Source organism: Sorex araneus, chromosome 8, assembly GCF_027595985.1.
Source record: "Sorex araneus isolate mSorAra2 chromosome 8, mSorAra2.pri, whole genome shotgun sequence".
Classification (NCBI taxonomy): Eukaryota; Metazoa; Chordata; class Mammalia; order Eulipotyphla; family Soricidae; genus Sorex; species Sorex araneus.
Genome location: NC_073309.1, coordinates 21,952,728 through 21,979,122, shown reverse-complemented (window position 1 = coordinate 21,979,122; position 26,395 = coordinate 21,952,728). Strand labels below are relative to the sequence as shown.

The 26,395-nt window shown below is 38.9% G+C and overlaps 1 protein-coding gene and 1 non-coding gene across 8 annotated transcripts in view; both read right to left on the bottom strand.

Annotated features, from left to right (window-relative positions):
• The window catches only part of CNOT1 (CCR4-NOT transcription complex subunit 1), a 103,189-nt gene that overhangs the window by 8,197 nt on the left and 68,597 nt on the right, over nt 1–26,395 (bottom strand). For 4 of the 7 annotated variants that reach the window (XM_055144987.1, XM_055144989.1, XM_055144988.1 and 1 more), the window contains 19 exons: nt 25,428–25,607; nt 22,522–22,638; nt 21,659–21,769; nt 21,285–21,362; nt 20,962–21,139; nt 18,314–18,444; nt 16,484–16,780; nt 15,673–15,813; nt 15,480–15,584; nt 14,595–14,714; nt 13,540–13,731; nt 12,031–12,173; nt 11,508–11,616; nt 11,249–11,418; nt 9,404–9,656; nt 7,046–7,294; nt 5,404–5,567; nt 5,106–5,223; nt 3,423–3,524 (listed from right to left, as the gene is read on the bottom strand). In XM_055144987.1, the coding sequence (XP_055000962.1) occupies nt 3,423–3,524; nt 5,106–5,223; nt 5,404–5,567; nt 7,046–7,294; nt 9,404–9,656; nt 11,249–11,418; nt 11,508–11,616; nt 12,031–12,173; nt 13,540–13,731; nt 14,595–14,714; nt 15,480–15,584; nt 15,673–15,813; nt 16,484–16,780; nt 18,314–18,444; nt 20,962–21,139; nt 21,285–21,362; nt 21,659–21,769; nt 22,522–22,638; nt 25,428–25,607 (2,958 nt within the window). The remainder of the gene's footprint in view (nt 1–3,422; nt 3,525–5,105; nt 5,224–5,403; nt 5,568–7,045; nt 7,295–9,403; nt 9,657–11,248; nt 11,419–11,507; nt 11,617–12,030; nt 12,174–13,539; nt 13,732–14,594; nt 14,715–15,479; nt 15,585–15,672; nt 15,814–16,483; nt 16,781–18,313; nt 18,445–20,961; nt 21,140–21,284; nt 21,363–21,658; nt 21,770–22,521; nt 22,639–25,427; nt 25,608–26,395) is intronic. The other 3 variants (XM_004600631.3, XM_004600632.3, XM_055144991.1) reach the window with 1 other exon arrangement.
• Nucleotides 24,476–24,610, bottom strand: LOC129406894 (small nucleolar RNA SNORA46). The gene has a single exon (XR_008631315.1). It is a non-coding gene; the product is annotated as a small nucleolar RNA SNORA46 (small nucleolar RNA).

The window sequence follows — 26,395 nt, the reverse complement described above, 5'->3', positions numbered from 1 at the left end:
CATACAGTCCTCAGAGCATCACTTGGAGTGACCTGAGTGCAAAGCTAGGAGTAAAGCTCTGAGAACCACCAGGAATAGCCCAAAAGAAGGAGAAATTGAAAAGGAATTACTTTACCTAATTTACTCTATAGTTTTATAGTTAAATCTTAGAATCAGACAACATAGTACTGACCTTAGAATAGAATAGAAAGGTAACCCAAGGATCTGAAGTGCATGCTCTGCATTCAGGAGGCCTGGGTATGATGTCTGGCAACACATCATCACCCAAGCAAAGCCAGGAGTGAACATCAAATACTGAGCCTGGGGTAAACCCAAGCACAATCAGCTAACGCTATATCTTGCATCTTTAATGGGTTAATGAGTAAAATGATGGGGGAGAAAATGAACCTCATAAAAAAATTAATCTGAGGACTGGAGAAAAGATTCAAAAGGTTATTCCTTTTGAAAAGGTTGGAGAGTGCAAACGTAGAAGGTAAGAACCTTGGGTTGAATCCCCAGGCATCACACATGCACCCCCCACCACCCCGCCCCGGGCAATGCCATGCTCAAACACTGCTTGGTGTGGCCCAAAACCATTAAGAAATTACTTGGTTTATCCCCTCCTCCTCCCCTCAAAAAGCCTCTAAATAAAATGTTTGCTTTAAAAAAAAAAAAAAACTTACTTGGTTTAAATTAAAATAATAATTAAAAGCTGGGGGGCGGGGGAAGAAGAGTTTGACTCTTTAAACCTCAAGTGTTAAAAGCCATGATTGGCCAGAGAAATGTGCTTAACAGGCAAAACGGTTAAGGCCTACAGCCCACCCTAGTTTGATATCCAGCACCACATATGGTCCTTGCCCTGATCACCTGCAGAAGTGACTTCTTCCCCAAGATATAAAGTTTCTTGGACAAGGGCTGGGGCATGCACAATTTAAATGGAACATTCAAATATTTCTAATACAAGAGAGATGTAATTTTGACTGCATTAAATGTAATGCTTCCATTTCTCAACCAACTCCAAACCTAGAAAACACCCCTAGAAACAATAAATACCTACAGTAAAGTGATGGGTAACAAAACCAATATGAAGATATATGTGGCTTTTCTATAATCAGACAATAAAGCAGATGACACAGAATTTAAAAAAAAATAATCCTACTTGTAGGTGTGCTCCTCCTACCCCAAATCAGATACTTGGTACATGGGAATAACGAAGGTCAGAAAACAAGAGGCTAGAGTGATAGTACAGCGGGTAGGGTGTTGGCCTTGCATACATGTAGCAAGCAAACCCTGGTTTGATCCCTGGCACCCTATATGTTCTTCCAAGTCTAAGAGGAGTGACTCCTGAGTGCAGAGCTAAGAATAAATCTTGAACATGGCCAAAGAGGAAGAGAGGAAGGATTTTCACATTGCTAAAAAGCTACCCAAAGCACTATAGATTCAGCCCAGTCCCTATAAAAATTCCCGTAACATTTTTTAAGAGCACAGACCAAATGTTACTGAAGTTTCTATGGAATGACACCCCCGCACCCTCTTATAAAGCCAAAGCAATTCCGGGGGAAAAGAACATGGAAAACTTTTCTTTCCCTAACTTTATATCACAAAGTTATAGTATTCTGGACTGTGGCAGACTCAAAGGCAGATCAACAGAGTGAGAGCCTACAGACAGACCCTCAAATATACGAAAAACCTGTGACAAAGAATCTAGGAATCTAAGTGGAGCATAGAAAGTCTCATGCACAACAGCTGTTGGGTCTAAATTCTTTGCACTGGAAGACATCAGCCAGATTTGCATTGGGGGGCTGGGGGGAGGGAAGGATGCTGGAACCATCGGTGGTGAAAAACAGGCAGGTGGAGGGATGGGCATGAAAGTTTCTAAGTCTGTTACTGTACCTCTCGGTGATTCACTAATAAATTTTTTTTTTAAAAAAGTGTTTTTCATCACTTATCAGGGAAATGCAAATACAAACAATGAAACTTCACCCCACACTAATGAGACTGGCACACATTGAAAGAGTAGAAACAGTAAGAACTGGCAGGGAGCAGGGATAGAGGGGGAAATGAACCTCTTCTACCACAGGGAATACTCTGATTCAGCCCCACAAGGAAAACATTTTTGAAGACTTCAAGAAAGTGAAAAACGGGGCTGGAGTGATAGCACAGCGGGTAGGGCGTTTGCCTTGCACTCAGTCGACCTGGGTTCGAATCCCAGCATCTCATATGGTCCCCTGAGCACCACCAGGGGTGATTCCTGAGTGCATGAGCCAGGAGTGAACCCTGTGCATCGCCAGGTGTGACCCAAAAAGGAAGAAAAAAAAAGTGAAAAACAAGTTTCCATGAGTCACCTAACCCAAGAGCCCCCAAATGGTATTCTTCTAGCTTCACTGGAACACTAGTCACAATAGCCAAGATCTGAAAACAAACCAAAGGCCCAAGATTGAGTGGACAAAAGAAAGCTGTGTATATACACACATAATGGAATATTACTCACCTATAAGATGAAATCCTGCTATTAGCTGCCATGTGGATGGAACTAAAGGGTATCAAGCTGAGTCAGTCCAAAGGAGACAGACAAACAAACATCTCTCTCAATGGTAACAGAGTCAGCCTATCCAACAGTTTGCTAACAGGGCTGAAAGGGAGCCTAAAGATACTGCAGAGCAATGCTGGTGGTGGGTGTGGTGTGATTTAAGAACACTGCAAATTACAGTACCGAAATGGAAACTGAAAGTGCAAAGGAAAACCACCAGAGAGAGATGTTTGGATATATATACAAAAGGCTTACACACAGAACTCAATAAGAAATAAAAATAAAAAAATAAGAAACTCAGAGTTTGGAGCAGTAGTACACTGGGTAGGGTGTTTTGCCTTGCAATATGGCTAAGCCAGGTTCAACACCCAAGCTCAGACCAAGAGTTAGACCTAAGAACGGCTGTTTGTAACCCAAAAACAACAACAATAAAAGAAACTCAGAATGCTGGATAGTACAGCGGGTAGGGTGCTTGCCTTGTACAGGGTCAAGCCAGGTTTTATCTCTTTCACCCCACGGGATCCCCCAAGCACAAGTGATTCCTGAGGAGTAACCCCTGAGAATCGCCAGGTATGGCCCCAAAACAAAAATAAAAACAATAAAATAAACTCAGACAATCCAAGAGAAATATGAGGGAAGACTGTGAGAAGAACATTACAAAAGAGGGAATCTACATGTCCTAATCTAAATAGCAAAACCTTATTAAGAAATTAAAAAAAAAATCAAAATAGGCAGAAATAGCAATTTTCCTATGCTTTGTTACCATTAAATACATCCTGAACAAGTGATATTTACTAAAGTTGAGCATATGAAAACTACATGATCTAAGGGCTGATATATAGATACCTTTCATCCCAGTTCAAAGAATTTCTCAAGTTTTAATTATTTTAATTTATAAATCCAAATTAATTACCTTATAGAGGATTTGCATAGGTTTGGTGAGTTCCACATTTCTAAGAAAAGGTGCTAAATATTTGAATAAATCAATCAGTAGCTGTGCATACATAGGCCATCCCTGAAAGAAACGTACACATGTCATAAATATAACTTAGCTTCTATTCTGTCATCAAAAGAAGTTGCATAAACAGCAACACTGTAACTTGGTTATATTTATTTACTTTAATACAACTAGAGACACTTTTAAGTACCTCTCTTAAAGACTGACACTGAAAAAATCGGAGTGATCTGGGGACATAGCTCAAAGGGCTTGAGCTCATACCCAGAAGTCCCAGGTTCAGGGTCCTAATGAATATGCCCCCTATTCAAAACAAACACAAAGTATAATAATTCAAGACAGCAGAATGGGGAAAACGATGTTTGAAACAAACTGGCTCCAGAAATTTAGGAGCCACCTTGAGAAGATTTCATGAAGAATACTAAAAGACTAAACCTTAACCAAATGAGAAACTGACCAATAGATTTCTTAATTCTTTGGCCTCAAACATCACTCCCCCACCCTCACACTTAATAAAATGCTGTTGTGAGATCTGTATCTTCCACATATCAGGGACCCAGGGTCACTCTTATAAGGAAACACCCCCCCTACCCCACCACACACGGTCACTCTTATAAGGAAACACTCCCCCACCCCACCACACACATGATCACTCTTATAAGGAAATACTACCCCAACACACCCACACACACCTCTAGGGTTATGATGTGCATTCACTGCCATCTATCACTTGAGCCACACCCCCAATCCTGAATCACCTGTTTCTGGGGATCAAACCCAGGGTCTCACACATGCACTAAATAGTAGTAGTAGTGGTAGTAGTAGTAGTAGTAGCAGCAGCAGTAGCAGTAGTAGCTCCCCAGTTCCTACAACCATTTCTCATTCCACTTTCAACTCTTCAACTCCTGGCAAATAACCTTATCCAGTTTATAAAACAAATGCTCTATTTTTAGCCAAATTCGGTTTATTCGCCATTTTCTAATAAAGCTAATTTTGTTCATTTCTGAATCATCTAATGTAATATATTGCATTCCCTCCACTTCCTGAAATGCTCTTCTCCAACAAATAAAACCAGCTCTATAAGGGTATTTTGTTTTCCTTTTTGTCAAGCAACCATTACATGCAGTCACTTTTGATCTGAAAAGTCAAATCCTCCAAACAAGGATACTGTCTCTGTCATACTCATTCGTCACTTAATTGTAAGATAGGAAAAGAAACTTCCCATGTTAACTGTTTATACCGTCTTGACTAGCACTTGATCCTAATTTCTTCCAATACAGTAGAAACCAATGGTCATGCCTCAATCATCCATCACCCAGAGTTTTATAAAGGTTATCTAGAGGTGCTCTAGGATTTCAGCTTTTCTAAGAAGGCCACTAAGAGACTGACACAGGTGGCTTACAACAGATTTGGAAAAGCTAACAATCACTAATGAAAAGCTTTACACAGAGGCGGTGTTAAGCTTTACAGAGGCAATACTTGTTAAGCCTCTCTAATGTTCTGACTCAGCATCAGATTCCAAATTCAACCTGAAAGAAGTACAGCTATTACAAAAATGACTGAGAAATCTAAAGGCAGTGCTAATAAGCCCCAAGTAGTTACAGTCTTCAGCTGTAGGAAGGAGATAAACTGCAGCCACACCTTCTGTTGTGGCGTATGTGCCAGCATTCTTGCAATAAATATCCGATGGGAGATCAGTTCAAGCCAGGCATACACAAAGCCAGGAGCTTTGGTAGGCCTCAAGATGTGGAATGTATTGCTGAAAGAAGAAGCACAGTCCAGCTTAAATATAGTGTACACATAAATATAAGGAGAAAACATGCAAGCTGTGTTAAAATTCAACATGCCTCAAATCCAAAAGGTGTTTATTTCTTAATCTCTATTACACAAATGCAGCAATCCTTGATAGGAAATATCTACTGAATTAAAAAACACTCACCAGAAAGCTGTAAGCGTCTGGAAATTAATAGTTTCCAATACATGCTCAGGTGCATTGAGTTCCAAGAGCAGCATTATAAATATCCGATGATATGGAAGTTGCTGAAATTCACTCTGTCGAACATCATGATCCTGTAGCAGAACTCCCACTACTATACCAAGGACCTATGGGCACACATAACAGAACTTAGAATTCATTTTGAATTTCTACTAATGCTTTTATGACTTATATTCTTTAGTCCAACAACAGAAAAGACAAATACAAAAGAGCCATACACTGGCATTACTAGCTTTAATTTGCCATGTTTCTGCTGAATTCCACAATACTATTGGACTGGAGAAGTATAATCACCATACATACCTGACTGCTCCTTTTGATCTTTTTAAGAAAGAAAGGTAACACTGATTTACAACAGCAATCTTTAGGATTACCATTTTACAACTCTTCAAAGTATATGTTAACATACTTTGTCTACTGCCAATGTAGCAAATTTCTCCACTAGTGCATTAGATACCCGCTTCCACTTCATGATGGAAGCCCCAGTTCTGTTTTTGTAAAGCTCTAGCTAGAAATCAGTGTGGCACATGTTGTGTTAACACAATGCTTTATTTTCTGGTCTGATATAAAGCTGACAAGAAGCAATGATTCAGCATTTTGGTAGAATAGGATTAGAAAGTTGCTGGAGCTGCAGAAATAGCTCATGCAAAGAACTGTCCTGTACTATAGTCCACCTGATTTTCCCACTGAACAGTGAAGAGGACATGATTAATTTATCTGTAGTTACTCAAGACCAAACAAGACATGTTTAAGACATATTTTTGCAACTGTGATGTTCAGATGTCTAATAATCCCGTTATAATAGTAAAAATAAAACTCTACTGTGGTCTTTTTCGGAAAACCAAGAAAATGACTGCAATGTTACTTACTGGATGTCTGTTGTGATCCAGCCATCTCTTTCTTAGCAATTCTATGTATTGGGGTAAAACTCGTAGCACCTGAATTTTTCTAGTGTAGTCATTACCAAACACTAACACGCTAGAATACATTATAGGTTTTCCTATCGTCACTCTTTAAATTCAGAGTCCAGAGTGATGGTACAGTGGGTAGGGCGTTTTCACCTTATACATAACATAGCAGACCTGGGTTAGATTCCTGACATCCCATATGGTCGTCCATGTACTTACTGCCAGGAGTGATTCTTGGGTACAGAACCATGAGCAACCCCTGAACATTCCTGGGTTACGACCCCAAAACCCCAAAACAAATAAATTCAGTGACTATTGCCTATGCATATTTTAATACTTAAACTCAGTACAGAAAAGGGAGAACTATAGGGTCAAAGCAAATAGTAGAGCAGGAAGGGTGTTTGCCTGTATGCAGCCAATCCATGTTTGATCCCAGCATCCCATATGGCTCCCTGAACCCTGATGAGAGTGATCTCTGAGTGCAGTGTCAGAAGTAAACCATGACCACTGCTGGGCATGGCCAAATAAACTCAAAAAATACTTTCTTTAAAAAAAAAGGGGGGGTGGTGGTGGGAAATCACAATTTTTTTTTTAAAGAATGGATTGGGTCCTCTGTAGTTGAGAACTATTAATGCAGATAAAGTGTGTCAAGACCAAGGCAAGAAAAGGTTGCATACCTTGTTCAGTAAATTAATCTTGGTGACAGTGTTGGTGGCTTCCCCTGAGTGCTTCACTAGCAGTGCAATTAATCTGACAAAGGCATCCAGGTTGTGATAGCATTTGGCTCGGATCATGGTGGGATTAGCTGCAGGATTGTGCTGCTGCTCTGCCTGAGCACGATAACTGATCTCAACACACATTTCAGTACACAGACGAAAGAACCTTGTTATGAGGTCATCAGTCTTCAGGATCCCTTGCTGATGCATCTATCATGGGAGCCAAAATGAAAAACACAGCAGAAAAAGAAACACAATGAGATAATAAACACACCCAAATAAATATAATTTTCATAATTAAGGGCAATGTCTCATTTATTATCTGTGATTATAACTATTATCAGTTATAATTATTTTGTTTACCAAAAAAGGTATAAAAATTACTTCTCCATTAAAGATTAATGACAGAATTTCTCTTGCCTTCAGTGGAGACAGTTATTAATAGCTAAATAATTTCAAAAATTATAAAAATTAAAGCTTTAGTAACACACTGTCATATTAAGACATTCTGGCCAACGCTATTTTCCCTAAGGAGCTTATATTACACATATTTTACTTTCTCACAAAATTTAAGATAATTTTCTCCAATAATAGTTATTAAAACTCCCAACTATCTATGCCAGAAAAATCAAATTATAGCTAGACTATGTAGGTATCAGTTGCAAATACCACAAACATATTCAACCACTTTAATAAAATTGTTACCGTAACATAAATTAAGTTAAAATAAAGTAGAAAAGGGCAGTTAAGGATCATTTTATGACATATGATCTGGAGAGTTATTTGGCTAGTACAAAGGAAGACAGTGAAGTAAGAAATAAGGCTAGTAAGGGGGAGTAGTATTCAATAAAGAAACAAAGCCCATAATGAATATTTGGAAATTTGAAAGTAAGTTAACTATCCCTTAATATGCAATAAAATAGCTAAATTGACAATAACGTGCTCTTATCAGGAAAGAAGACTAAAAGAGATTTCTGTACACTAATATCTGAAAAAGGAAGGAAAGAGATGAGGACATACATTATCATCAAAAAGTAGCACAAAGAGGAAGAATTCCCAAAAGGATGTAGAAGGAAAGAGAAAAAGCACATTATCATTTTCAAACATAAAGAACCACAGCAAATAAATCAGCAGAAAGAGCTAAGACATGCCACATCCATACCCATGAAATACTAATGATCACAAAAACAAATGATTAAAAATTCTTCCATTCAAATCAGAAATCAAACTAGAAACAATTCAAATGTCTTTTTAATAGGGTATGTTTTATAGTTTCTTGGATTCTCTTAGGGGAGAAATTACTTAGTATAACTAAGTAACCTTGCAAGATAAATCAATTTTCTAGCAAATTCAAAAATTCAAATCAGCTCTTCCACATTCAATTGTCATTCACTTGCTAAAAAGATCTAATTAACATTCTTCCCTTGGTACCACAACTAAACTTTTATTATCAGTTTGAAGAAATATCATCTCAATCTGCATATTTCTGCACAAATAAAATCTTTACTGAAGGAATTCAAAGGCCAGTTCAGGAAAAATACTACTTATCAGAAAAGTAGTAAGAGTGGGACAAACGGACTACTACGGTCATACATAATCCCTCACAGCAGCTCAGTGTTCAGTGATAATCGTAACAAAATGATAAAATGGTTTCATGGCTTTGTCCCTACAGTTTTTCCTGTTCACATATATTACTGTCAAACCTGTTAACTAGGGGAATCCCGTTAAGATCAAACATAATGAAAATAATATAAACTATTTCACTGAATAACATATTAATCAGGTTTTGTATATTAAAAAGGGCTACCATTTAGATATTTTTTTGCTGTCCTCACCCACTCTGGAAAGGCCCATATGCTGCAGTGTGCTTAGACAACTATACATGGTTTTGGGAATTCAAACCAGGTTTGGCAACATGTAAGGCAAGAACCTTACCCTCTACATTATTTCTCAGACCCCTTATTATGTTTTTTCCTAACCATATATTATAGACATGTTTTTAATTAGCTCATAATGCCATTATTGAAAGCCAAGTATCAAATTTTTATCTGGCAACTGTTTATTATCTATCTGACCCATTGTACTTTGTAATTGTGACAATTGAAATGGTATAAATACAATTAAAAGATGAGGAATGCTGACTTTAATTGTTTAGTAACCAATGATAATATGATACATCAATTTAACAGGACAATTGTATTTTGATTTACATGAGTATGGAGGTAACTGTCTGAACACAAATACATTAATATTTTAACATTAATATAATAACTTTAATATTGGAGGTATCACACCCTACTTATGTTGAATAAAAAGCACCTTTCTTTCCAAAAGCTCTACCTGTCCAACAAACGCAGAGAAAGCTTTGGTACTGTCACGGCCAGCTGCTGCTGAATGGTAGAGATTCACCCATTCCCTCAGAAGATACTCTGCCTTCTCCCTCAGTCCCGGAGGATCATCGTACTCTGAGGCTTGAGAGATCCCAGAATGCATCATAAAATTAGGGCCTCCATGAGCACGATCAATCATTGCTTCATAGTTGGATCGTACTACTTCCATCAGCTGGGGTAATCTAGTACAAGAAATCCAGAATGAGTATCAGTCTACTTAAGGTCATAAATTCAGATATTTAGCTGAACAGCTTCCTTATTTAGAAACCATGTTACCATTTTCATATTTAAACAAAACTACCCTGTCTCTTCAGATCTGCACAAATGAAATTATAATATACAAACTACTAACCTCAGGTAAGTCTTAGTGACAAAAAAGAGGAACCCACTGAAATAGAGCTGATATTCATATTTAAAAATAAGTATATGTACTGCATATCTACTACGTGACATGCCTGATGTTATTTATCTTTATGCTCAAGAGTTTAAGATAGTATTTCCATTTTTCACAAAAAGATGTTTTTTTCCTTTTTGGGTCACACCTGGCGATGCACAGGGTTGCTCCTGGTGCTACTCAGGAGCGCTAAGGACTTTCATATGGGATATTGGGAATCAAACCTGGGTTGGCTTCGTGCAAGGCAAACGCCCTACCCACTGTACTATTGCTCTAGCCCCCCAAAAAGGTGTTTTTTTTAAAAGAAAAAAAGCAGGTCTTTTTGTTTTGAGGTCACACCAAGCAGTGCTCTGGGCTTACTCCTTGTTCTGTTCAGAAATCATTCCTGCTGGGTCTCAGGAGACCATATAGGGTGCCTAAATCAAACCTGGGTTGGCTGTGAGGAAGGCAAGTGCCCTATCCCCTGTAATATCTCTCCAGCCCGTACAAAAGTAGATTTTTAACTATCATAGTCATGACTTAAACAGGACTTTGATATTAAGTCCAGGATATTATGCACAGCTCTAAAGCAAGAAGGTTTAGAAAATAAGGTCTCATTCTTCAGGTGACACTACAGGGCCTCACTAAAGCTTCCTATAAATTATTCATGAAGAGTTACGTACAGTTATATTCCTTGACTCACAGCTGCAAATCCCTTACACCCCCCATACTCCAAGAGTACCGCACCACATCTGATGGGATTTAAAGAGGCAATCAATCTTAAAGGGAAATTTTTATAGATATATATATAAAGCACACAAGGCTCAATCTTTAACAACATGTTAGTGATCTATTATAGAAGGACTTAATGGCCCCTGGATGAAATACAACAACCTTCATAGTCTTTCCTCTAAGAAAACTTGTTATAGCATTTTCAATGGTTTTTCATAACAAACAATACAAAATAAATTATTTCAGTTCTGCTTTGGGGCAGGAATTGGGGTTCAGGGTGGAAACATTCAAAATATGGTGGTGGAAAGGTGTAATGGTGGTGGAATTGGTGTCTGAATACTAAATGTAATCAAATTTTGTAAACTATTTTATAAAATAAACATTTTTAAAACAGAAAGTTGTAACAAGTAGGGGCTGGAGTGATAGTACAATGGGAAGCATACTTGCAAGTGGCCAACCAAGGTTCAATCCCCGACATCCCATATGGTACCCAGAGCACCACCAGGAGTAATTCCTGAGCACTGCAAGGTATGGCCCAACTATCCCTCCTCACCCCCCTCCCTCCAAAAGAGTGTAACAAGTTACAATGTAGTAAGTCTGCATTCATTCCTAAAGGTTTCACTGACTGTCATAAACACTGGGATCCCAGAACATTTATTTCATCCTCACCCTTCTGGAGCATTGCCTCTGGAATGAGCATTAATCCTCATGAGGGTTTCAATGGTGTGGAACAGATCTGCCTCAGTTACATGGGCAACACTTCTTTCATCCACCAACAAGATTTTTACTAATTGCATAGCAAATGCCACGGCCATGTAGTTTAAACCATTCTCCATTGACTGGCAACACAGAAAGCACAATGTAAGAAAGACATACTCTCCCATTATTAGGGCCCCTTTTATTACTTAAGTAAGTTCTTTTTCCATACCTGAGCTAGATGAAGATCATATTGCTGCATATTAACCAAATGATTGCGAATTAGCAAATCCACAGCTTCCACATTGTATTTATACTCATCCCGACATTCAATTAGGCACCTAGAAATCAGTATATTTACATGGGCTTAACTATACACGAGAAACATGGAGCTAGAGTGCATTTTACTCAAGGATACCTTAAAAAACCACAAATTAGTATATAAATTTAAAATAGCTAGAAATTTAGAAGAACAGTACAAAAAAAATTCAAGCTTTGCTCAACAAAGCACTCTACCTAACAGTTAAAAATATGAAATTTAATAAAAAATAAAAAATATGAAATTTAGTACAATCACCAAAATCATTGAAAATAACTTATTTCTCTAAACAATAATTTGTTCTCTGTATCAATCAGAGTACCAGATGGAAAACTGGTCTAAGTACTTATACACTTCCAGGAATAAAGTAAAATCACTGGACACGCACTTCTGAAGGCAGCCAATAAAATACTACTCTTCTAATAAGGTTACTGACCTTGTGATCTGTTTATTACACCATGGAGATCCATATGCCCGGCCATCTTGAAGAGCTTTGAGCACCAGAAGGTGGCACTCTCTATAGCGCAACAGTAGGTCAGCATCAGCACCACTTGTGGCATCTAATAAGCCCTCTACAGCCTACGAAAAAAGTACTCAAAATCATGGGAAATCCAGTGCTTGGCATAATAAAGAAAACCTAATGCAAACAATAGGCATCTTCTAAACTCTTGAAAGAACAATCTCTACCTACTACCTATTGGGAGCTCAACTGAGCTGATGCCTGGCTTTGCATGCAGAAAATCTGGGTATCTCTGATACCACATGATGCCCCAAACACCACTAGATGTGCCCTTCACCGAGGCCCCTCCCAAGTAAGTAAAAATAAAGAAAAATTTTAATTCCTGTTTACACACAGAACACAAATTCTAAACTCGTTTATAATACCACTTTTTTCCTGTCATTAAAGTCCCCACTGACCAAATCAAAATCCAATGGGTTCTCTCCATCTATTGTACTGTCCACTGAAAGTTTTTTAAACACAAATCTGAGGAATGCTTGTGGCAAAGTACTTTGCCTTGAAGTCATGAGGCCATGTACTGATCTCTGGCATTTCCTGAAATACCCAAGCATGCTATAGGAGGCATTGCAATGTGATACCTCTGGTATAGCAGCCCAAGTGTGGCCCTGCCCTCCATTGCAATAAACACCACAGAAAAGAGAAGGGATGAAGCTTGGAAAAATGAGAAGATGAGGGGAAGAAGGAGAGATCTTAAATAATGCTGTTTCCAGAAAATTCTTAATAGGGAGGGCAAACAAAAAGTGATTCACTGGGATGGATCAGTAGTACAGCAGGTAGGGTGCTTGCCTTGCACATGGCAGACCCAGGTTGGATTTCCCACATCCGAAATGGTCCCTTGAACACCACCAGAAATAATTCTTCAGTGCAGAGTCAGGAACCCCTGAGCATCAAAGGGTGTGTTTTTTAAAAAATTTGATTCATTTTCTAGTTTAATAACTGTAGTTTGTTCCATTTTTTGTTATGGGGTCACACGTGGTATTTCTTAAATGTTACACCCAGGTTTGTGCTTAGTGCTGCGTGCAAAGCCTGCCACTTCAACCCATAGAGCTCTCCTGTGCCTGCCACAATTTGAGTAAGTCACCTGATTAATCTGGGACAGAGCTTGTTCAAAATTGGAGTTTAAGAGACAGCTCGAGTAAAGAGCACATATCTAAAATAGGAGAGGTTCTGAATCCAATCCCTGACATCAGATTCCCACATCCCATCCCAACTCCCCAGCATCAATCAAAGCTGCAGCACAAGGATGACTTTTCTAAGCATGGCCCGAGTCCACTATCTCCCTTCTCAAAATTTCAACAACTTCTGTGGACAAACTACCATTTTAAAATTTTAAGCATGAATCAAGTAAGCAGATGGTGATTCAAGTCACCACCAGGTGATTAATAAACAAACCTTCCTAACAAAATTAACAGTTTAAGAACTAACCTTCTGGAGCAATCCAAGAGCAGCTATGGCATCCCTAGAGTTTCGAGATAGTACCACAACCTCCAAAAGACTTCTGAGAGCCTGTGCTTGAGGATTCATGGCCAGAGCTGGCGGAATAGCATGTAGGTGCTGCTCCAGTTCTGTAATGCACTTGTCATAAATCTGAGCTACATCATCTGTTGCCCAAGCTTGCTATTTTAAAGAAGGAAACAAAGAGATATGGTTAAAATAAGACTTTTTCCCCCAGTCACATACAACTGAAAAGTCTACTAACATGATTACTATCCTTATTTTTTTCCATCAAAACATGGAAAACCTCTTCCATTCAGAATCTATTCCTAAGAACTCATTGGAAAAACTCAAATAAGGCCAAAGTAGAAAACAGGTCAATCTTCAAAATTGTCAAGGAAACAATAAAGAAAATTGAAGGAGCTAATCCAAACTGACCAACTGGACATTTTAAAAACAAGTCAAAAATTTATTTTTGAACAACACAGTTTGAAGGTTTGCTTTTGAAACAGGTTTTTTTAAAATAAAAATTTATGAAAAGGCAATATGGTACATTTGATAAAACTTGAATAAGGTCTAGGAACTAGATTATAATGATCATTAGCAGTGTTAAGGTCATGATTTCAATGGATCCATTATAGTTATATTAAGAAAGACTGTCTTAGTAGCAAAAAGATCCAAAGGATTCAAAGGGACATTAAGGTCAATTATGCTCAGGAATAAACGTCTTTCTATTTTTGATAAGTAAGTGATTCAAATTTTTAGATCTTTCAGAAGTCATGAAAATTCTTTAAATTAGGAAGCGTCAACCATGTAGACCAAAACACATAAACAAAATACTAACAACCCAAAACAAAGAAAAACTTTGTATGCCAAATGATCGGAAGCAAAGAAATCTATATTCAAACAGCCCTGGATAATTGCTCCCCTGTAACTGTAGTCCCTGAAAAGCTAATTATTCCCCTAAAATCTTTATCTAGGAATCAAATGACAACTGACAAAAACATTCTACATAAAACATGAAATAATCCAAAGCAAGTATTTACCTTCATGGGCTGAGCTAAAAATCCGGTGGGCTGACTTAAATCATTTGTAGGCAAGAAACCAGGCACATTGCGTGCAAATTCTTCATAAACAGCCAGCTGCTTTGGGTCCACACCACCAACCTTGAAAGAAGAAAACCTATTTTGATAGAATTCTTTTTCACAAAGGAAATATTTTTTGAAATTGGAAAGTCTGCACATGAGTAACCACAGAACTCTTAGCACAGAAGGGGTACAGGAATACTAGTGTCACAGAAGTTAAATAATGTAACAACACTATTAAATATATATGCACGTGTGTACTGAATATAACTGAATAGGATATATGCACACAAATACACCCAGTTCAGAGGGATCCATTATACTTAATCCTGTCAGTTATCCTCATTTATACAGTTTTTTCCTCACAGAACTATGCCTACCTGCAATCTTACCTTCTACCTTGGTTTTTTTATTTGTTTGTTTGTTTTTGTTTTTTTTTGCTTTTTGGGTCACATTCAGCAATTGTCAGGGGTTACTCCTTGCAGCGCTGGGGGACAATATGGGATGCCGGGGATTGAACCTGGGTCTGCCATGTGCAAGGAAAATGCCCTACCTGCTGTGCTATCAACTCCGGCCCCTACCTTGGGGTTTTAAAACCAAGCTAATTTCTCAACATCTTCCCAATAAGCAATTAGCAATAAATACTAAGACCAAAATGGGAAAAACCTTTAAAGGACACATATATTTTTATTATAGCAATTCAATAATGAGAGGATGAGAGATAGTGAGCATTTTCATTAAGTAAAATGCTTTCTCTGAAACATTTAAGACCATTGTCCAAGTCTTGGTAAAGTTTAAGCAGCAAGGAAATAAACAGGACAGAGAAAGACAGACACCAATTCTCACTTTTAGTCTGATTTGCTCTGGCATTCGCTCAGCTTGGTATGTTAGCACAACTGGATCACAGTACCTTCGCCCTTCTTGCCTAGCATGTTTTCTCAGCTCAAATTCCTGCAAATAAGAAAAGTCACTGAGGTTCTTGTTATGAGGCACTTTCTTAAATGTAAAAAGCGAAAAAAGGCAAACATTTAACACTTACAGTTGCTAATCTCTTATCCATCTCAGGGCCTGCTTTTTCTACTGCAGTCTTCTGAATAAAACAGCAAGCTAATTCACAATTGTCCTGAGCTAACTGGGCAGCTGCTTGATCCATCATTTCCCTCTGTTGTGGGGATGCAGTCTATTGACACAAAAAGAAAAAGATTTAGTATTCTATGGAAAATCAGGAGACCGGATAATAGAAAATGAGAAATCAAACACATTTTAATAGTTCTCTGGATCTAATTACATTTCAAAAGTTATGACCCTAAGACAGTTTAATTAACCCCTTCATCATTAAGATGAAAACATCACCTATCCTAAACATCTAATTTGGATGTGATACAGATGGTCAACAATATAAAAATAATAAAGGCATTATTAACTATGTGACAGAAAAAATTAGAAACTGAATTAGTTGGAAAGAGTATATACTGTGTCAATGGAAAGTCACTTTAAGTCTTTTTGTACTTAGAAACAATAAAAACAAACCAAAAAATATTGTTGACATAAAACAAGTCAGTTGTACTGTTGAATTCCAAGTATTTTAACCTAATACTTTATGGTGATCAGAAAGGACATTTTCAGAGTATCATTTCTGTAAAGCAATCTGGTCATCTACTACTTGCCAAACCTTATATTGAAGTTATCATAATGAACAAATGACAAAATCCTTCCCATGGAATTTACAATCTAAGAAGTCACCAAACAAACCTGGTGACAAGTGAAGATACTTCTTCCCAGCAAACAAAACATCTCTCTCAAGACAAGCAGTGGTTAAGTTCTGAACTATAAGGAAATAACCAACTTACTCGAAGGGCTGAGGCAAAGCTATTTTTCAAGTTAGTAGATATGCTCATAAGTAAAGGTTCCCTGCATGTAATCATGGCCATTCCAGCTGTCAAATTACGCATCATATGATGAGCTGCTATTCTCATTCGAGACTCCTCAGAATCCAGGGCGAAATCTTTTCTGACTATTTGCTCACAAGTAGTCATGGCAATCTTAATAGAACGATCCACCACCGGATGGACCAGCTCCTGGACTGCCCGTTCAATTGCTTGACGTACACATTGCTTTAGCTGTGGATGTGCCTGAAACAGCGGAATCTAGGTGAAGAAAAACAAATTAAGTCAACCATTGTTTAACAGGACAACCAGGTCTGGAGAGACACTTGCACTACTTGCAGCTGAACCCACTTCAATGTCTGATGCTTCCTATGGTACAAAGCACTACCAGAGTAGCCCCTGAGCTCTACCAGGTGAGGTTCAAAAGCCCAAAATTAAATAATTCAGTATCGGGGCCGGAGCGATAGCACAGCGGGTAGGGTGTTTGCCTTGCACGCGGCCGACCCGGGTTCAATTACCAGCATCCCATATGGTCCCCCAAGCACTGCCAGGAGTAATTCCTGAGTGCAAAGCCAGGAGTAACCCCTGTGCATCGCTTGGTGTGACCCCCCCCAAAAAAAAAAAAAAGCAGCAAAATAATTCAGTATCTTATGCTACTCAAACAGTACTGAAATAAAATTTTAAGGCTAACTGGTGCATCAATTTTAAGTTTAAGTTGACCAATAAACCCAGGAAAATAAGCCTGGATAAGAAAGGAAAAGTATTCACTGTGGCATGTCATGTGATACTTGATAATGTCGGGTTAAAACTTGTTGAAGTTTGCAGTTCTTTTGGACCAAAGAGAACTCAATGAATTGGACTGCTTAACAAGCAAAAGGACCAAGACCTGGATCAAGTACCACAAGTACTTAAATACCCAAACCAGGAATAACTACTGAGAACACCAAAATATGCCCCAAAGCAAAATCAACAACTTGTGCCTCAAACATGTTCTGTCCTAAAAACAAACGAGGGGCTGGAGTGATAGCACAGCCGGTAGGGTATTTGTCTTGTACTCAGCCGACCGGGGTTCGATTCCCAGCATCCCATATGGTCCCCTGAGCACCGGGCCAGGAGTAATTCCTGAGTGCAGAGTAAGGACTAATTCTTGTGCATCTCCAGGTGTAACCCAAAAGACAAAAAAAAAAAAAAAGTATTTTGGTTTGGGGGCCATACCCAGATGTGCTCAGGACTTATTTCTGGGGCCATGTACTAAGTAATCTCTATTAATGGTGCCGAGGGGACTTTTGTGGTGCCAGGGAATGGATGAAAGACATTACCCCTGTACCATCCCTGTGGTTCCTAGTCACATCTTCTGTTGTTTTGGGGCTACGTCAAGTGGTGCCTGGGGGATCACTTGGGGTGCTGAGTAATCAAACCAGTTTAGCCATGTGCAAGCACCTTATCCACTATATTAGATGAATATGTTATATATTTATCTACATATATACTTATATATGTAACATATATTCTCATATACTCTAAGAATGTTCCATAACCCCCCAACCCCCCATATATTTTAGAGAAAAATTCAACTTGTACAGGAGGGTCATCAATGTTATTTTGTTGCAAAGTTGAGAAACATCATCATATGACATTTAACTTAGAAAGTCCAAGTTTCCAAATGAGAATTTACTTTACGACCCAAACTCAGTTCTCTGTAATAGAAGCATACAACTAGAAATCAAGAATGAAATGAGACAAGTTGACCCTGTCACTGAGTACATATCAGAGGACAGGGTAGCGCTTACTTACTGTTGGGTTTAGAGTAATGTGTGGTGCCAAGCCCGCAAGGGAATAGACATTGATGTCATGGTAGCTGTACTGTGGCTGTGGTGGAACAGTGGCAGTACAGGTGGTACTGGTCGCTGGTGTTGTAGAAGTTGCTGAAAATAGGGAGATATAATAAAAAGCTAGTGAAAAGAACACATTTCTATATCTTAGCATATAAGAACAGGGTGTAAAATAGCTTTTATTAAATTAAATTCCTAGCGAATTAAATTACTTAGTTTAAGTCTTTTGGTAGAAAATGATACAGATCACATTTTTACCACTCTATAAATTACAACAAGGAAAATTTTGGTTTTGCTGTTTTATTTTTTGGTCCACATCCAGCAGGGCTAAAGGCTTAAATCCCTACCCCTGTGCTTAGTTAGATGTCCTGGCAGAATTTGGGGGCCATACGAAGTGCAATAGTGTCCAGCCAGGTCAGGGACACGAAAGGTCTTTACCTGCACTATCTCTCCAATCCTATTAAACATTTAAACAGAACAGATCAGTGAATTCTTAAACTTTATTAATGTCTCTCTATAATACATTAATTAAGGGATCATGCCACATTATCAGTCAAAACCTTATTTTTTTTGGCTTTGGACCATTCCCTATTTGTTTTGCTTTTTGGGTCCTACCTGGTGATACACAGGGGTTACTCCTGGCCCTACACTCAGGAATTCCTCCTGGCAGTGCTCAGAGGACTATATGGGATGCTGGGAATCGAACCCGGGTTGGCTGCATGTAAGGCAAATGCCCTACCCTGCTGTGCTATAGCTCCAGTTCACCATTCTCTATTGATGTATGCTTGATCTCTTTTGTGACTTTATCTGTCAATTCCCAGCAACTATAGTATAAACAAGGATGATATACTCTGACCACAATTTCTAATAATTCAAACCCCCCACATTTTCAATCCTTTTGCTCTAGATATTAACTCCTCTGTATGATCTGTCTGGCTTTCTCTTATTTATGGAATAACCAGAGGCCATCAAGCCAATGCAATGCTAAGACCTCAACAATTTAAGATAACTTGGCAACAAGATACACCTATTATATATATATATATATATATATATATATATATATATATATATATATATGTTTTGCTTTTTGGGTCACACCCAGTGATACTCAGGGGTCACTCCTGGCTCTGCACTCAGGAATTACCCCTGGCCGTGCTCAGGGGACCATATGGGATGCTGGGAATCGAACCTGGGTTGACAGTGTGCAAGGCAAACGCCCTACCCGCTGTGCTATCACTCCAGCCCCACTATTAATTATATTTAATAACACACAAAAACCCAAATAGATTCTAGTAAGAAAAAACCTAGACACCATTCATTTTTGCTTAAGAATTTTGCGTAAGAAATCGGGGCTGGAGTAAAACATCACAGCAGGTAGGGCGTTTGCCTTGCACACGGCCAACCTGGGTGTCATTCCCAGCACCCCCCATATGGCCACCCCCCCCAATCCCCAACACCACCAGGAGTAGGAGTAATTCCTGAGTGCAGAGAAAGAAGTTAACTCCTGTGCATCGCTGGGTGTGACCCAAAAAGCCAAAAAAATAAAAAGAATTTAGAAATCTTGGATCTTGATAGTATAGCAAGTAGGCTGCTTGCTTTGCACATAGCCAACGGGATTCAACTCTGTCATCTTAGTGTGGCCCCAGGTGTGGGGCCCAAATAGCCCCACCCTACCACCAACTACCTTAAAAAAAAAACATAAAAAAAAATTAGAAAGCTCTCAGAAACAGTTCAAGGACTGAGTGCGTGCTTTCCATTCAGAGGTTGGATTCGAATGTGGCACCACATGGTTACCCTAACATGGTTAGTGACCCCAGGCACTAAGCTGTGAAGAGCACCAGATCATCACCACATGTAAAGCTAAACCATAAAAACCAAACAGAGAGCAGGGAAGGAGGTCATGCGGCTGTACCAGGTTTGATTCCCAGAACCCTCTAATGTTCTCAAGCACTAGTCAGAAGCAAGTCCTTAGCATAGACGGATATGGTCCCAAAATGAGAAGATTAAAACAAAAACAAAAACCCAACTAAATTTAGAAATCTCGGCTGGAGAGGTATCAGGTAAGGCCTTTCCTTTGCATGCAGCCAACCCAGATCTGATCCACACCATCCCGTATGGTTCCCCTGAGCATGGCCAGGGTGACTCCAGAGTGCAGTCAGGAGTAATCATTGAGCACTGACAGGTGTGGTCTAAGAACAAACGAAAAATTAGAAATATCACCACAAAATATATAAGGCTCAAACAGAACACATATGATACAATTATGACTTGCTATTCAAGTATAGATGTACCATTTTAAAACAACTTTATGCTCTTGAACTGAGAGAGAGCACAGAAAATACAGAAAACACTTGCCTTGTACACAAGGCAAATCTGGGTTTAATCCCTGGCACCACACAGCATGAGACCCCTGAGTGCAGAGCCAGAAGTAATCCCTAAGCATCGAGGGGTATGGTCCTATCTTCCAACTCCAATACAACAGCCACCCCAAAAAATGCCAAAGACCTTTCTATTTATTATGTTAGTGGTTTAGGGCCACACCCACCTAGCTTAAGGCTTGGTTCTGACTCAGTGCCGAGGATCAAACCAAGTGATGATCATACGTACTTGTGGTAGTGATGGGAGGGAGCTCTTCTGGCTGCTTGACATCTTTCTTTGGAGCAGAGAGCTGTTCATCTAAGTTCTTCAGGCGATCTTTATCCTTTAGGAGGTTTCCAGGTTTTAGCTCATTGATGTCTAATGCAAGGTTCTTGCAGAGGACCTCAATTTCAAACTTCAAGTTTAACTATATAATGCAGATATTTGATTACAATTTAGTTTTCTTCATACTTTTCCCCAATTGTTATGCCTTCTACCAAATACTCACTTTACTATAAAATTTAATAATGTCACAGCAAAACATTTCTAGAAGATAAAAAAGTATTATTTACCTTTAAGTCATGTTCCTGATGTAGCTCAGCTAATACATTCATAATTGCCATTGTCCAAGGGTTGGGTGGCCTAAAGACCTAAAGAAAAGTTACTATGTTAAAATGGTTCCAAATCACTCTCATTTTTATCACAAGTAAAACATTTATGCTTAAATCATTTAAGCACACACCAAATAATATCAGAAATATTTCAATTTCTAAAGCCCACTATCAGCTGTTTTAATTCTGTAATTCTCCTTAGACTTTCAAATTGGGTAGCCCTGAAGAAAACTCAAATATTGATCTTAAGAACTATGAATATAATCATCTGCTCTCATGTATACACAATCTGAATCTTAAAAACTGCCATCAATGAATTACTAAAATGTACTTACCACACTACGAATGCTAGACTCTAAGACTTTGGCGACAAAGGGCACTACATAGAGCAATTCCTGCTGTCCTTTAACATAAGCCTCTAGCAGCAAAGATTTTACATCCAAGTCCTAGAACAACAAGAAACATTTTAAAAGCTGGGAATATAATTGAAAACCCATCAAAAGGTACACACAAAAAAGTATCTTGCCAAAAGATTTCAACCACTGCCAAATGAAAAGAACTAACAACCTTACCTTATTGGCTATTTATGCCCCTGAAAGATATGGGGTTGGGAACATTCAAATAGGGATTCAAACAATATCAAAAATTCTCATGAACACCAAATAATCATAAACCCCAAGAATTAGAAACAACTCAAATGCTTGAGAGCATAATGGAGGGAAATTTTGTATCATTGGCATCACATAACCAGGAGGGGACCCCAAGTCTAAACCCCAAGCATGCCAGGTATGACCCCAAAGCCCAAAATTAATTTTGCCAGACAGTACAGGATGTAAGGTATTAACTTACTTATGGCTGAGGTATATATATATATTTATATATAACATATTTCACATTATATGGCTGAACCAAGGTCTGGTTCCATCTGACCCTACACGGGTATGAAGAGGTCAGTCCTAAGCACAGAGACAGGAACAGTCCCTGACCACCAATAGCTGTGGTCCCCAAACACAAATATAAACAAAGAATAATCCCCAAAACAAAAGTAAGTTTGTCATGTATCAGGGATGTAGCTCACTGGCAGAGTACAATAACTGCATATAAGAGGCCCTGGATTTGAACCCCAGCATCATAAAATAACTTTTTGACAAAACATGCTACATTCTCAAGTTTGCATGCATTCTTAGCTAAAACTCACAGTGTGTAAGATGGGTTTATTTTTAGCTAGTGTGATCATTCCAAGCCAATGTCCCAAGTTCTTCAACAAGGAGCGATCTGAGAAATTGGCTGCAGCTTTATCAGAGGTAAGCAGAACCTGAAATAACATACATTAAGTATAAAAATTTGCATATGAAAAATTCAACTCAACATCTAAGAATTCCATTATCCTACCTTAAAACCAAGCTACCACTTTTGGTAACATGTCCTAAATTAGATCTAGCACGTATATCAAAGTAGCATCGTTTTTGGGCCTGATATAAGATAGTACATCGGGGAATGTGCTTGCCTTATGTGCAACTGACTAGGGTTCAATACCTGACACTACATAGTCTCCAGAAATGATCCCTGAACATCAAGTCAGGAATAATTCTGGGCATAGTCGGGTTTGGCTCCCCACTCCGCCCCGCAAATAAAACCAGTTATCATTTTGCTGTATTTATTAACAGCAGACATTCTGGATCTTCAGATTAAAAGTTTTAAAACAGATTAAAGAAAAAAAGTATATTAGTGTCCAAAAATGAAACTCCATGACTTTCAAGTGACGCTCCCTGGTTCAAACCCTGGCACCACACAGTAAACTGATCTTTGCTGGGTGAAACCCTGGAAGTCTCAGAGCACCAATGGCAGGATGATTTCAGAATCTTAGTGTGCTGACACTGAACCATCAGCCTGATTGGCTAAGAATTGTTGGTGGGGGCTGAAGCGATAGCACAGCGGGTAGGGCGGTTGCCTTGCACGAGGCCTACCCAAGTTCGATTCCCAGCATCCCATATGGTCCCCTGAGCACCGCCAGGGGTAATACCTCAGTGCAGAGCCAGGAGTAACCCCTGTACATCATCGGGCGTGACCCAAAAAGGAATAAAAAAAAGTGAAGAATTGGTGAGGGACTCTATGCACCGTCTACAAGTTGTTTTTCCTCTCCCACTCCCATAATTACTGTAGCACTACACTGTAGTCCCGTTGTTCATCAATTTGCTTGAGCAGGCACCAGTAATGTCTCCATCGTGAGACTTGTTAACTGTTTTTGACATACTGAATACGCCACAGGTAGCTTGCCAGGCTCTGCCGTGCGGGTGGGATACTCTCTCAGTAGTTTGCAGGGCTCTCGGAGAGGGACGAAGGAATTGAACCCGGGTCGGCCACATTCAAGGCAAATGCCCTACCTGCTGTGCTATCGCTCCAGTCCCCATAATTACTAGTTGTATATAATCCCACTAAAAAGTATCTCAAAATGCAAACATTTGGGGGCCAAAGCAATACTACAGCAGGCAGGGAATTTGCCTTGTATGCGGACAACCGAGGTTCGATCCTGGCACCCCGTATGTTTCCCCCTACCAAGCATGTCAGGAACGATCCCTGAGCAACACTGGGTGTGGGAAAAACAAAACACCAAAATGTGAAAACTTTACCTAGACCTAAGACAGTTCAGCTACAAAAGTCTTGATGAATTAAATTCAACTCAACAATCTAATACATTAAGATCCACATATTTTAGGGGCTGGAGCAACAGCACAGCGGGGAGGGCGTTTGCCTTGCACGGGGCCGACCTGGGTTCGATTCCCAGCATCCCATATGGTCCCCTGAGCACCGCCAGGAGTAATTCCTGCGTGCAGAGCCAGGAGTAAGCCCTGTGCAATGCCGGGCGTGACCCAAAAAGCAAAAAATTAAAAATAAAAAGAAGATCCACATATTTTAGGACCAGACACAGTTCAATGGGGTAAGCAAAAGCCTTGCCCCAGGAAGTACCCCAGGGTACCGCCAAGGTTCCACAAGGAGTGAACCTTGAGCATTAAACAAGAAGTAGCCTTAAGCACCAGCATGTGCTTTTAAAAAGAAAAAAAAATTTTTTTGAAAAGCCCTGACAACTTTCGTCCCCATATAGACAAATAGTCATTCCCACTATCAGATAATAAAGGCTGATAATAACACAGACATGTTCCTTAACTCAATATTGCAACAGCAGAATGGCAGAAAGTCAGCTGTGCATGAAGAGCCAGGAATTCTTTTGCACTACAGCGTAACCAAGAATGGGGAAGAGTCCCATCCATTGGTTTAAATATAGTGCTGATTCCTAAATCAAAGTCCAAAGTCACTTAGGAAAAACGGGAAATACCCAAGGCTAGGATGATGGTTCAAAGGGCTGAAGTACTTGCTTAGTATGCAGCCAGGCTGAATTTAATACCTAGCACCCTGTGATCCCGGTCCCGCAGGGGACTGGGCCAGTGCAGATGTGGCCCCCAAGACAAAAAGAGTAAATACAAAAAGAATGTGTACTGATACACATTATTTTTCTGAAAAACAATCACTAAGAAATTAAGTGATAGAACTTAAGAGATCGAAATGCCCAAGTTAAGGAACAATTATTAAAGCGTTTGACCTTAAAATGCTGAGATTCTTTATAAAGAACACAACCGATGAATGAAGAATCTAGAGATTATCAGATATTTAAGACATAAATAAAACACAAAATCATTTTTGTTGGAATATTCAGGTAAACACCTGAAAATTGTTATTTCCAAACAAACAGTAGACAATGAGTCAACTCTTCAGAAACTTTTGTGTTTGAAACAAATCTTAGAACTTATATTGTTACCAAATAACAATACAGTATTTTTTTTGTTTTATTTAAAAAATTTTTTTTATTTTAATGTATTTTTATTCTTTTATAGAATCACCATGTGGAAAGTGACAAAGCTTTCAGGTTTAAGTCTCAGTCATACAATGCTCGAACACCCATCCCGTCACCAGTGCACATATTCCACCACCAAGAATCACAGTATACCTCCCCGCCTAAAAGCACCCACAAAAAAATAAACACAGCACTTCTATGCTCCGTAACGGAAAAATATGAAAATAAAAAAGCAAAAAACTAAGAGATCTTACTTTAATGTTTCTGTAGGTTTCATTGAGAACCATCTTGTTAAATTCAGGATTCTTCAGGGTATCGAGGAAATTTGAATACAGGCTGTGAAAATTTGGCTCAATACTGACTCTCTTCATAACTAGGTATTGTGAAACCCAAGGCATAAATTCTTCCTTCACAGTTTCCTTTAGTTCTTCAACCTAGTCATCCAACAGCACGTGGAAGGTACATAATTAAAATGGCAGAATATAGTTTCATGCTTTTTCTCTGTGAACACCTATACCCATAGCCTTTGAAGTAGCTGCTAAACATGCTACAACATAATCAGGTGATTGTTAGGGAGTACAGTGTTTGATTCTAGATTAGCTAAGAGGGGAACAGTTTTCTAATTCCTATCTTACCCCACTGTACATTTGACAAAAAGAGATTATTAGCAACCTTCTCATGAAAGAACTGTACTAGAATGACATTTTCCTAGATTTTTATCTTCAGGCATAACTTACAAAGTATATAACTTTTATCCAAAAAGCAATGCCTAAAGGCTTCAATTTTTCCAATTAGAATAGAATTCTGACAGTATGTGCATCTTAAAATCTACTTATTATGAGAATCTAATCTAGAGACTAAAACCAAGTATTACATTAGCATTTAATCAAACAAGTATCATTCTTTATGCTTTTCACAAGGTTTAGTTATTAGGCATCTAATAAATGCTCTAGATATTAAGATATAAAATAAGCACAGGGGCTGGAGGGATATTACAATGGGTAAGGTGCTCACTGTGCATGCAATCAAGCTGAGTTCCATTCCCAACATTACATACGGTCTCCTGAGCCCTGCCAGGAGTGATCCCAGACAGAGCAGAGCCAGGAGTAAGCCCTATGCACTGCCAGGTGTGCCCCCCCAACCATAAAAAAAACCAAAGAGGGGTTAGAGCAATAGCACAATAGTAGAGTGTTTGCCTCGCAACAGCTTTGATACTCAGCAC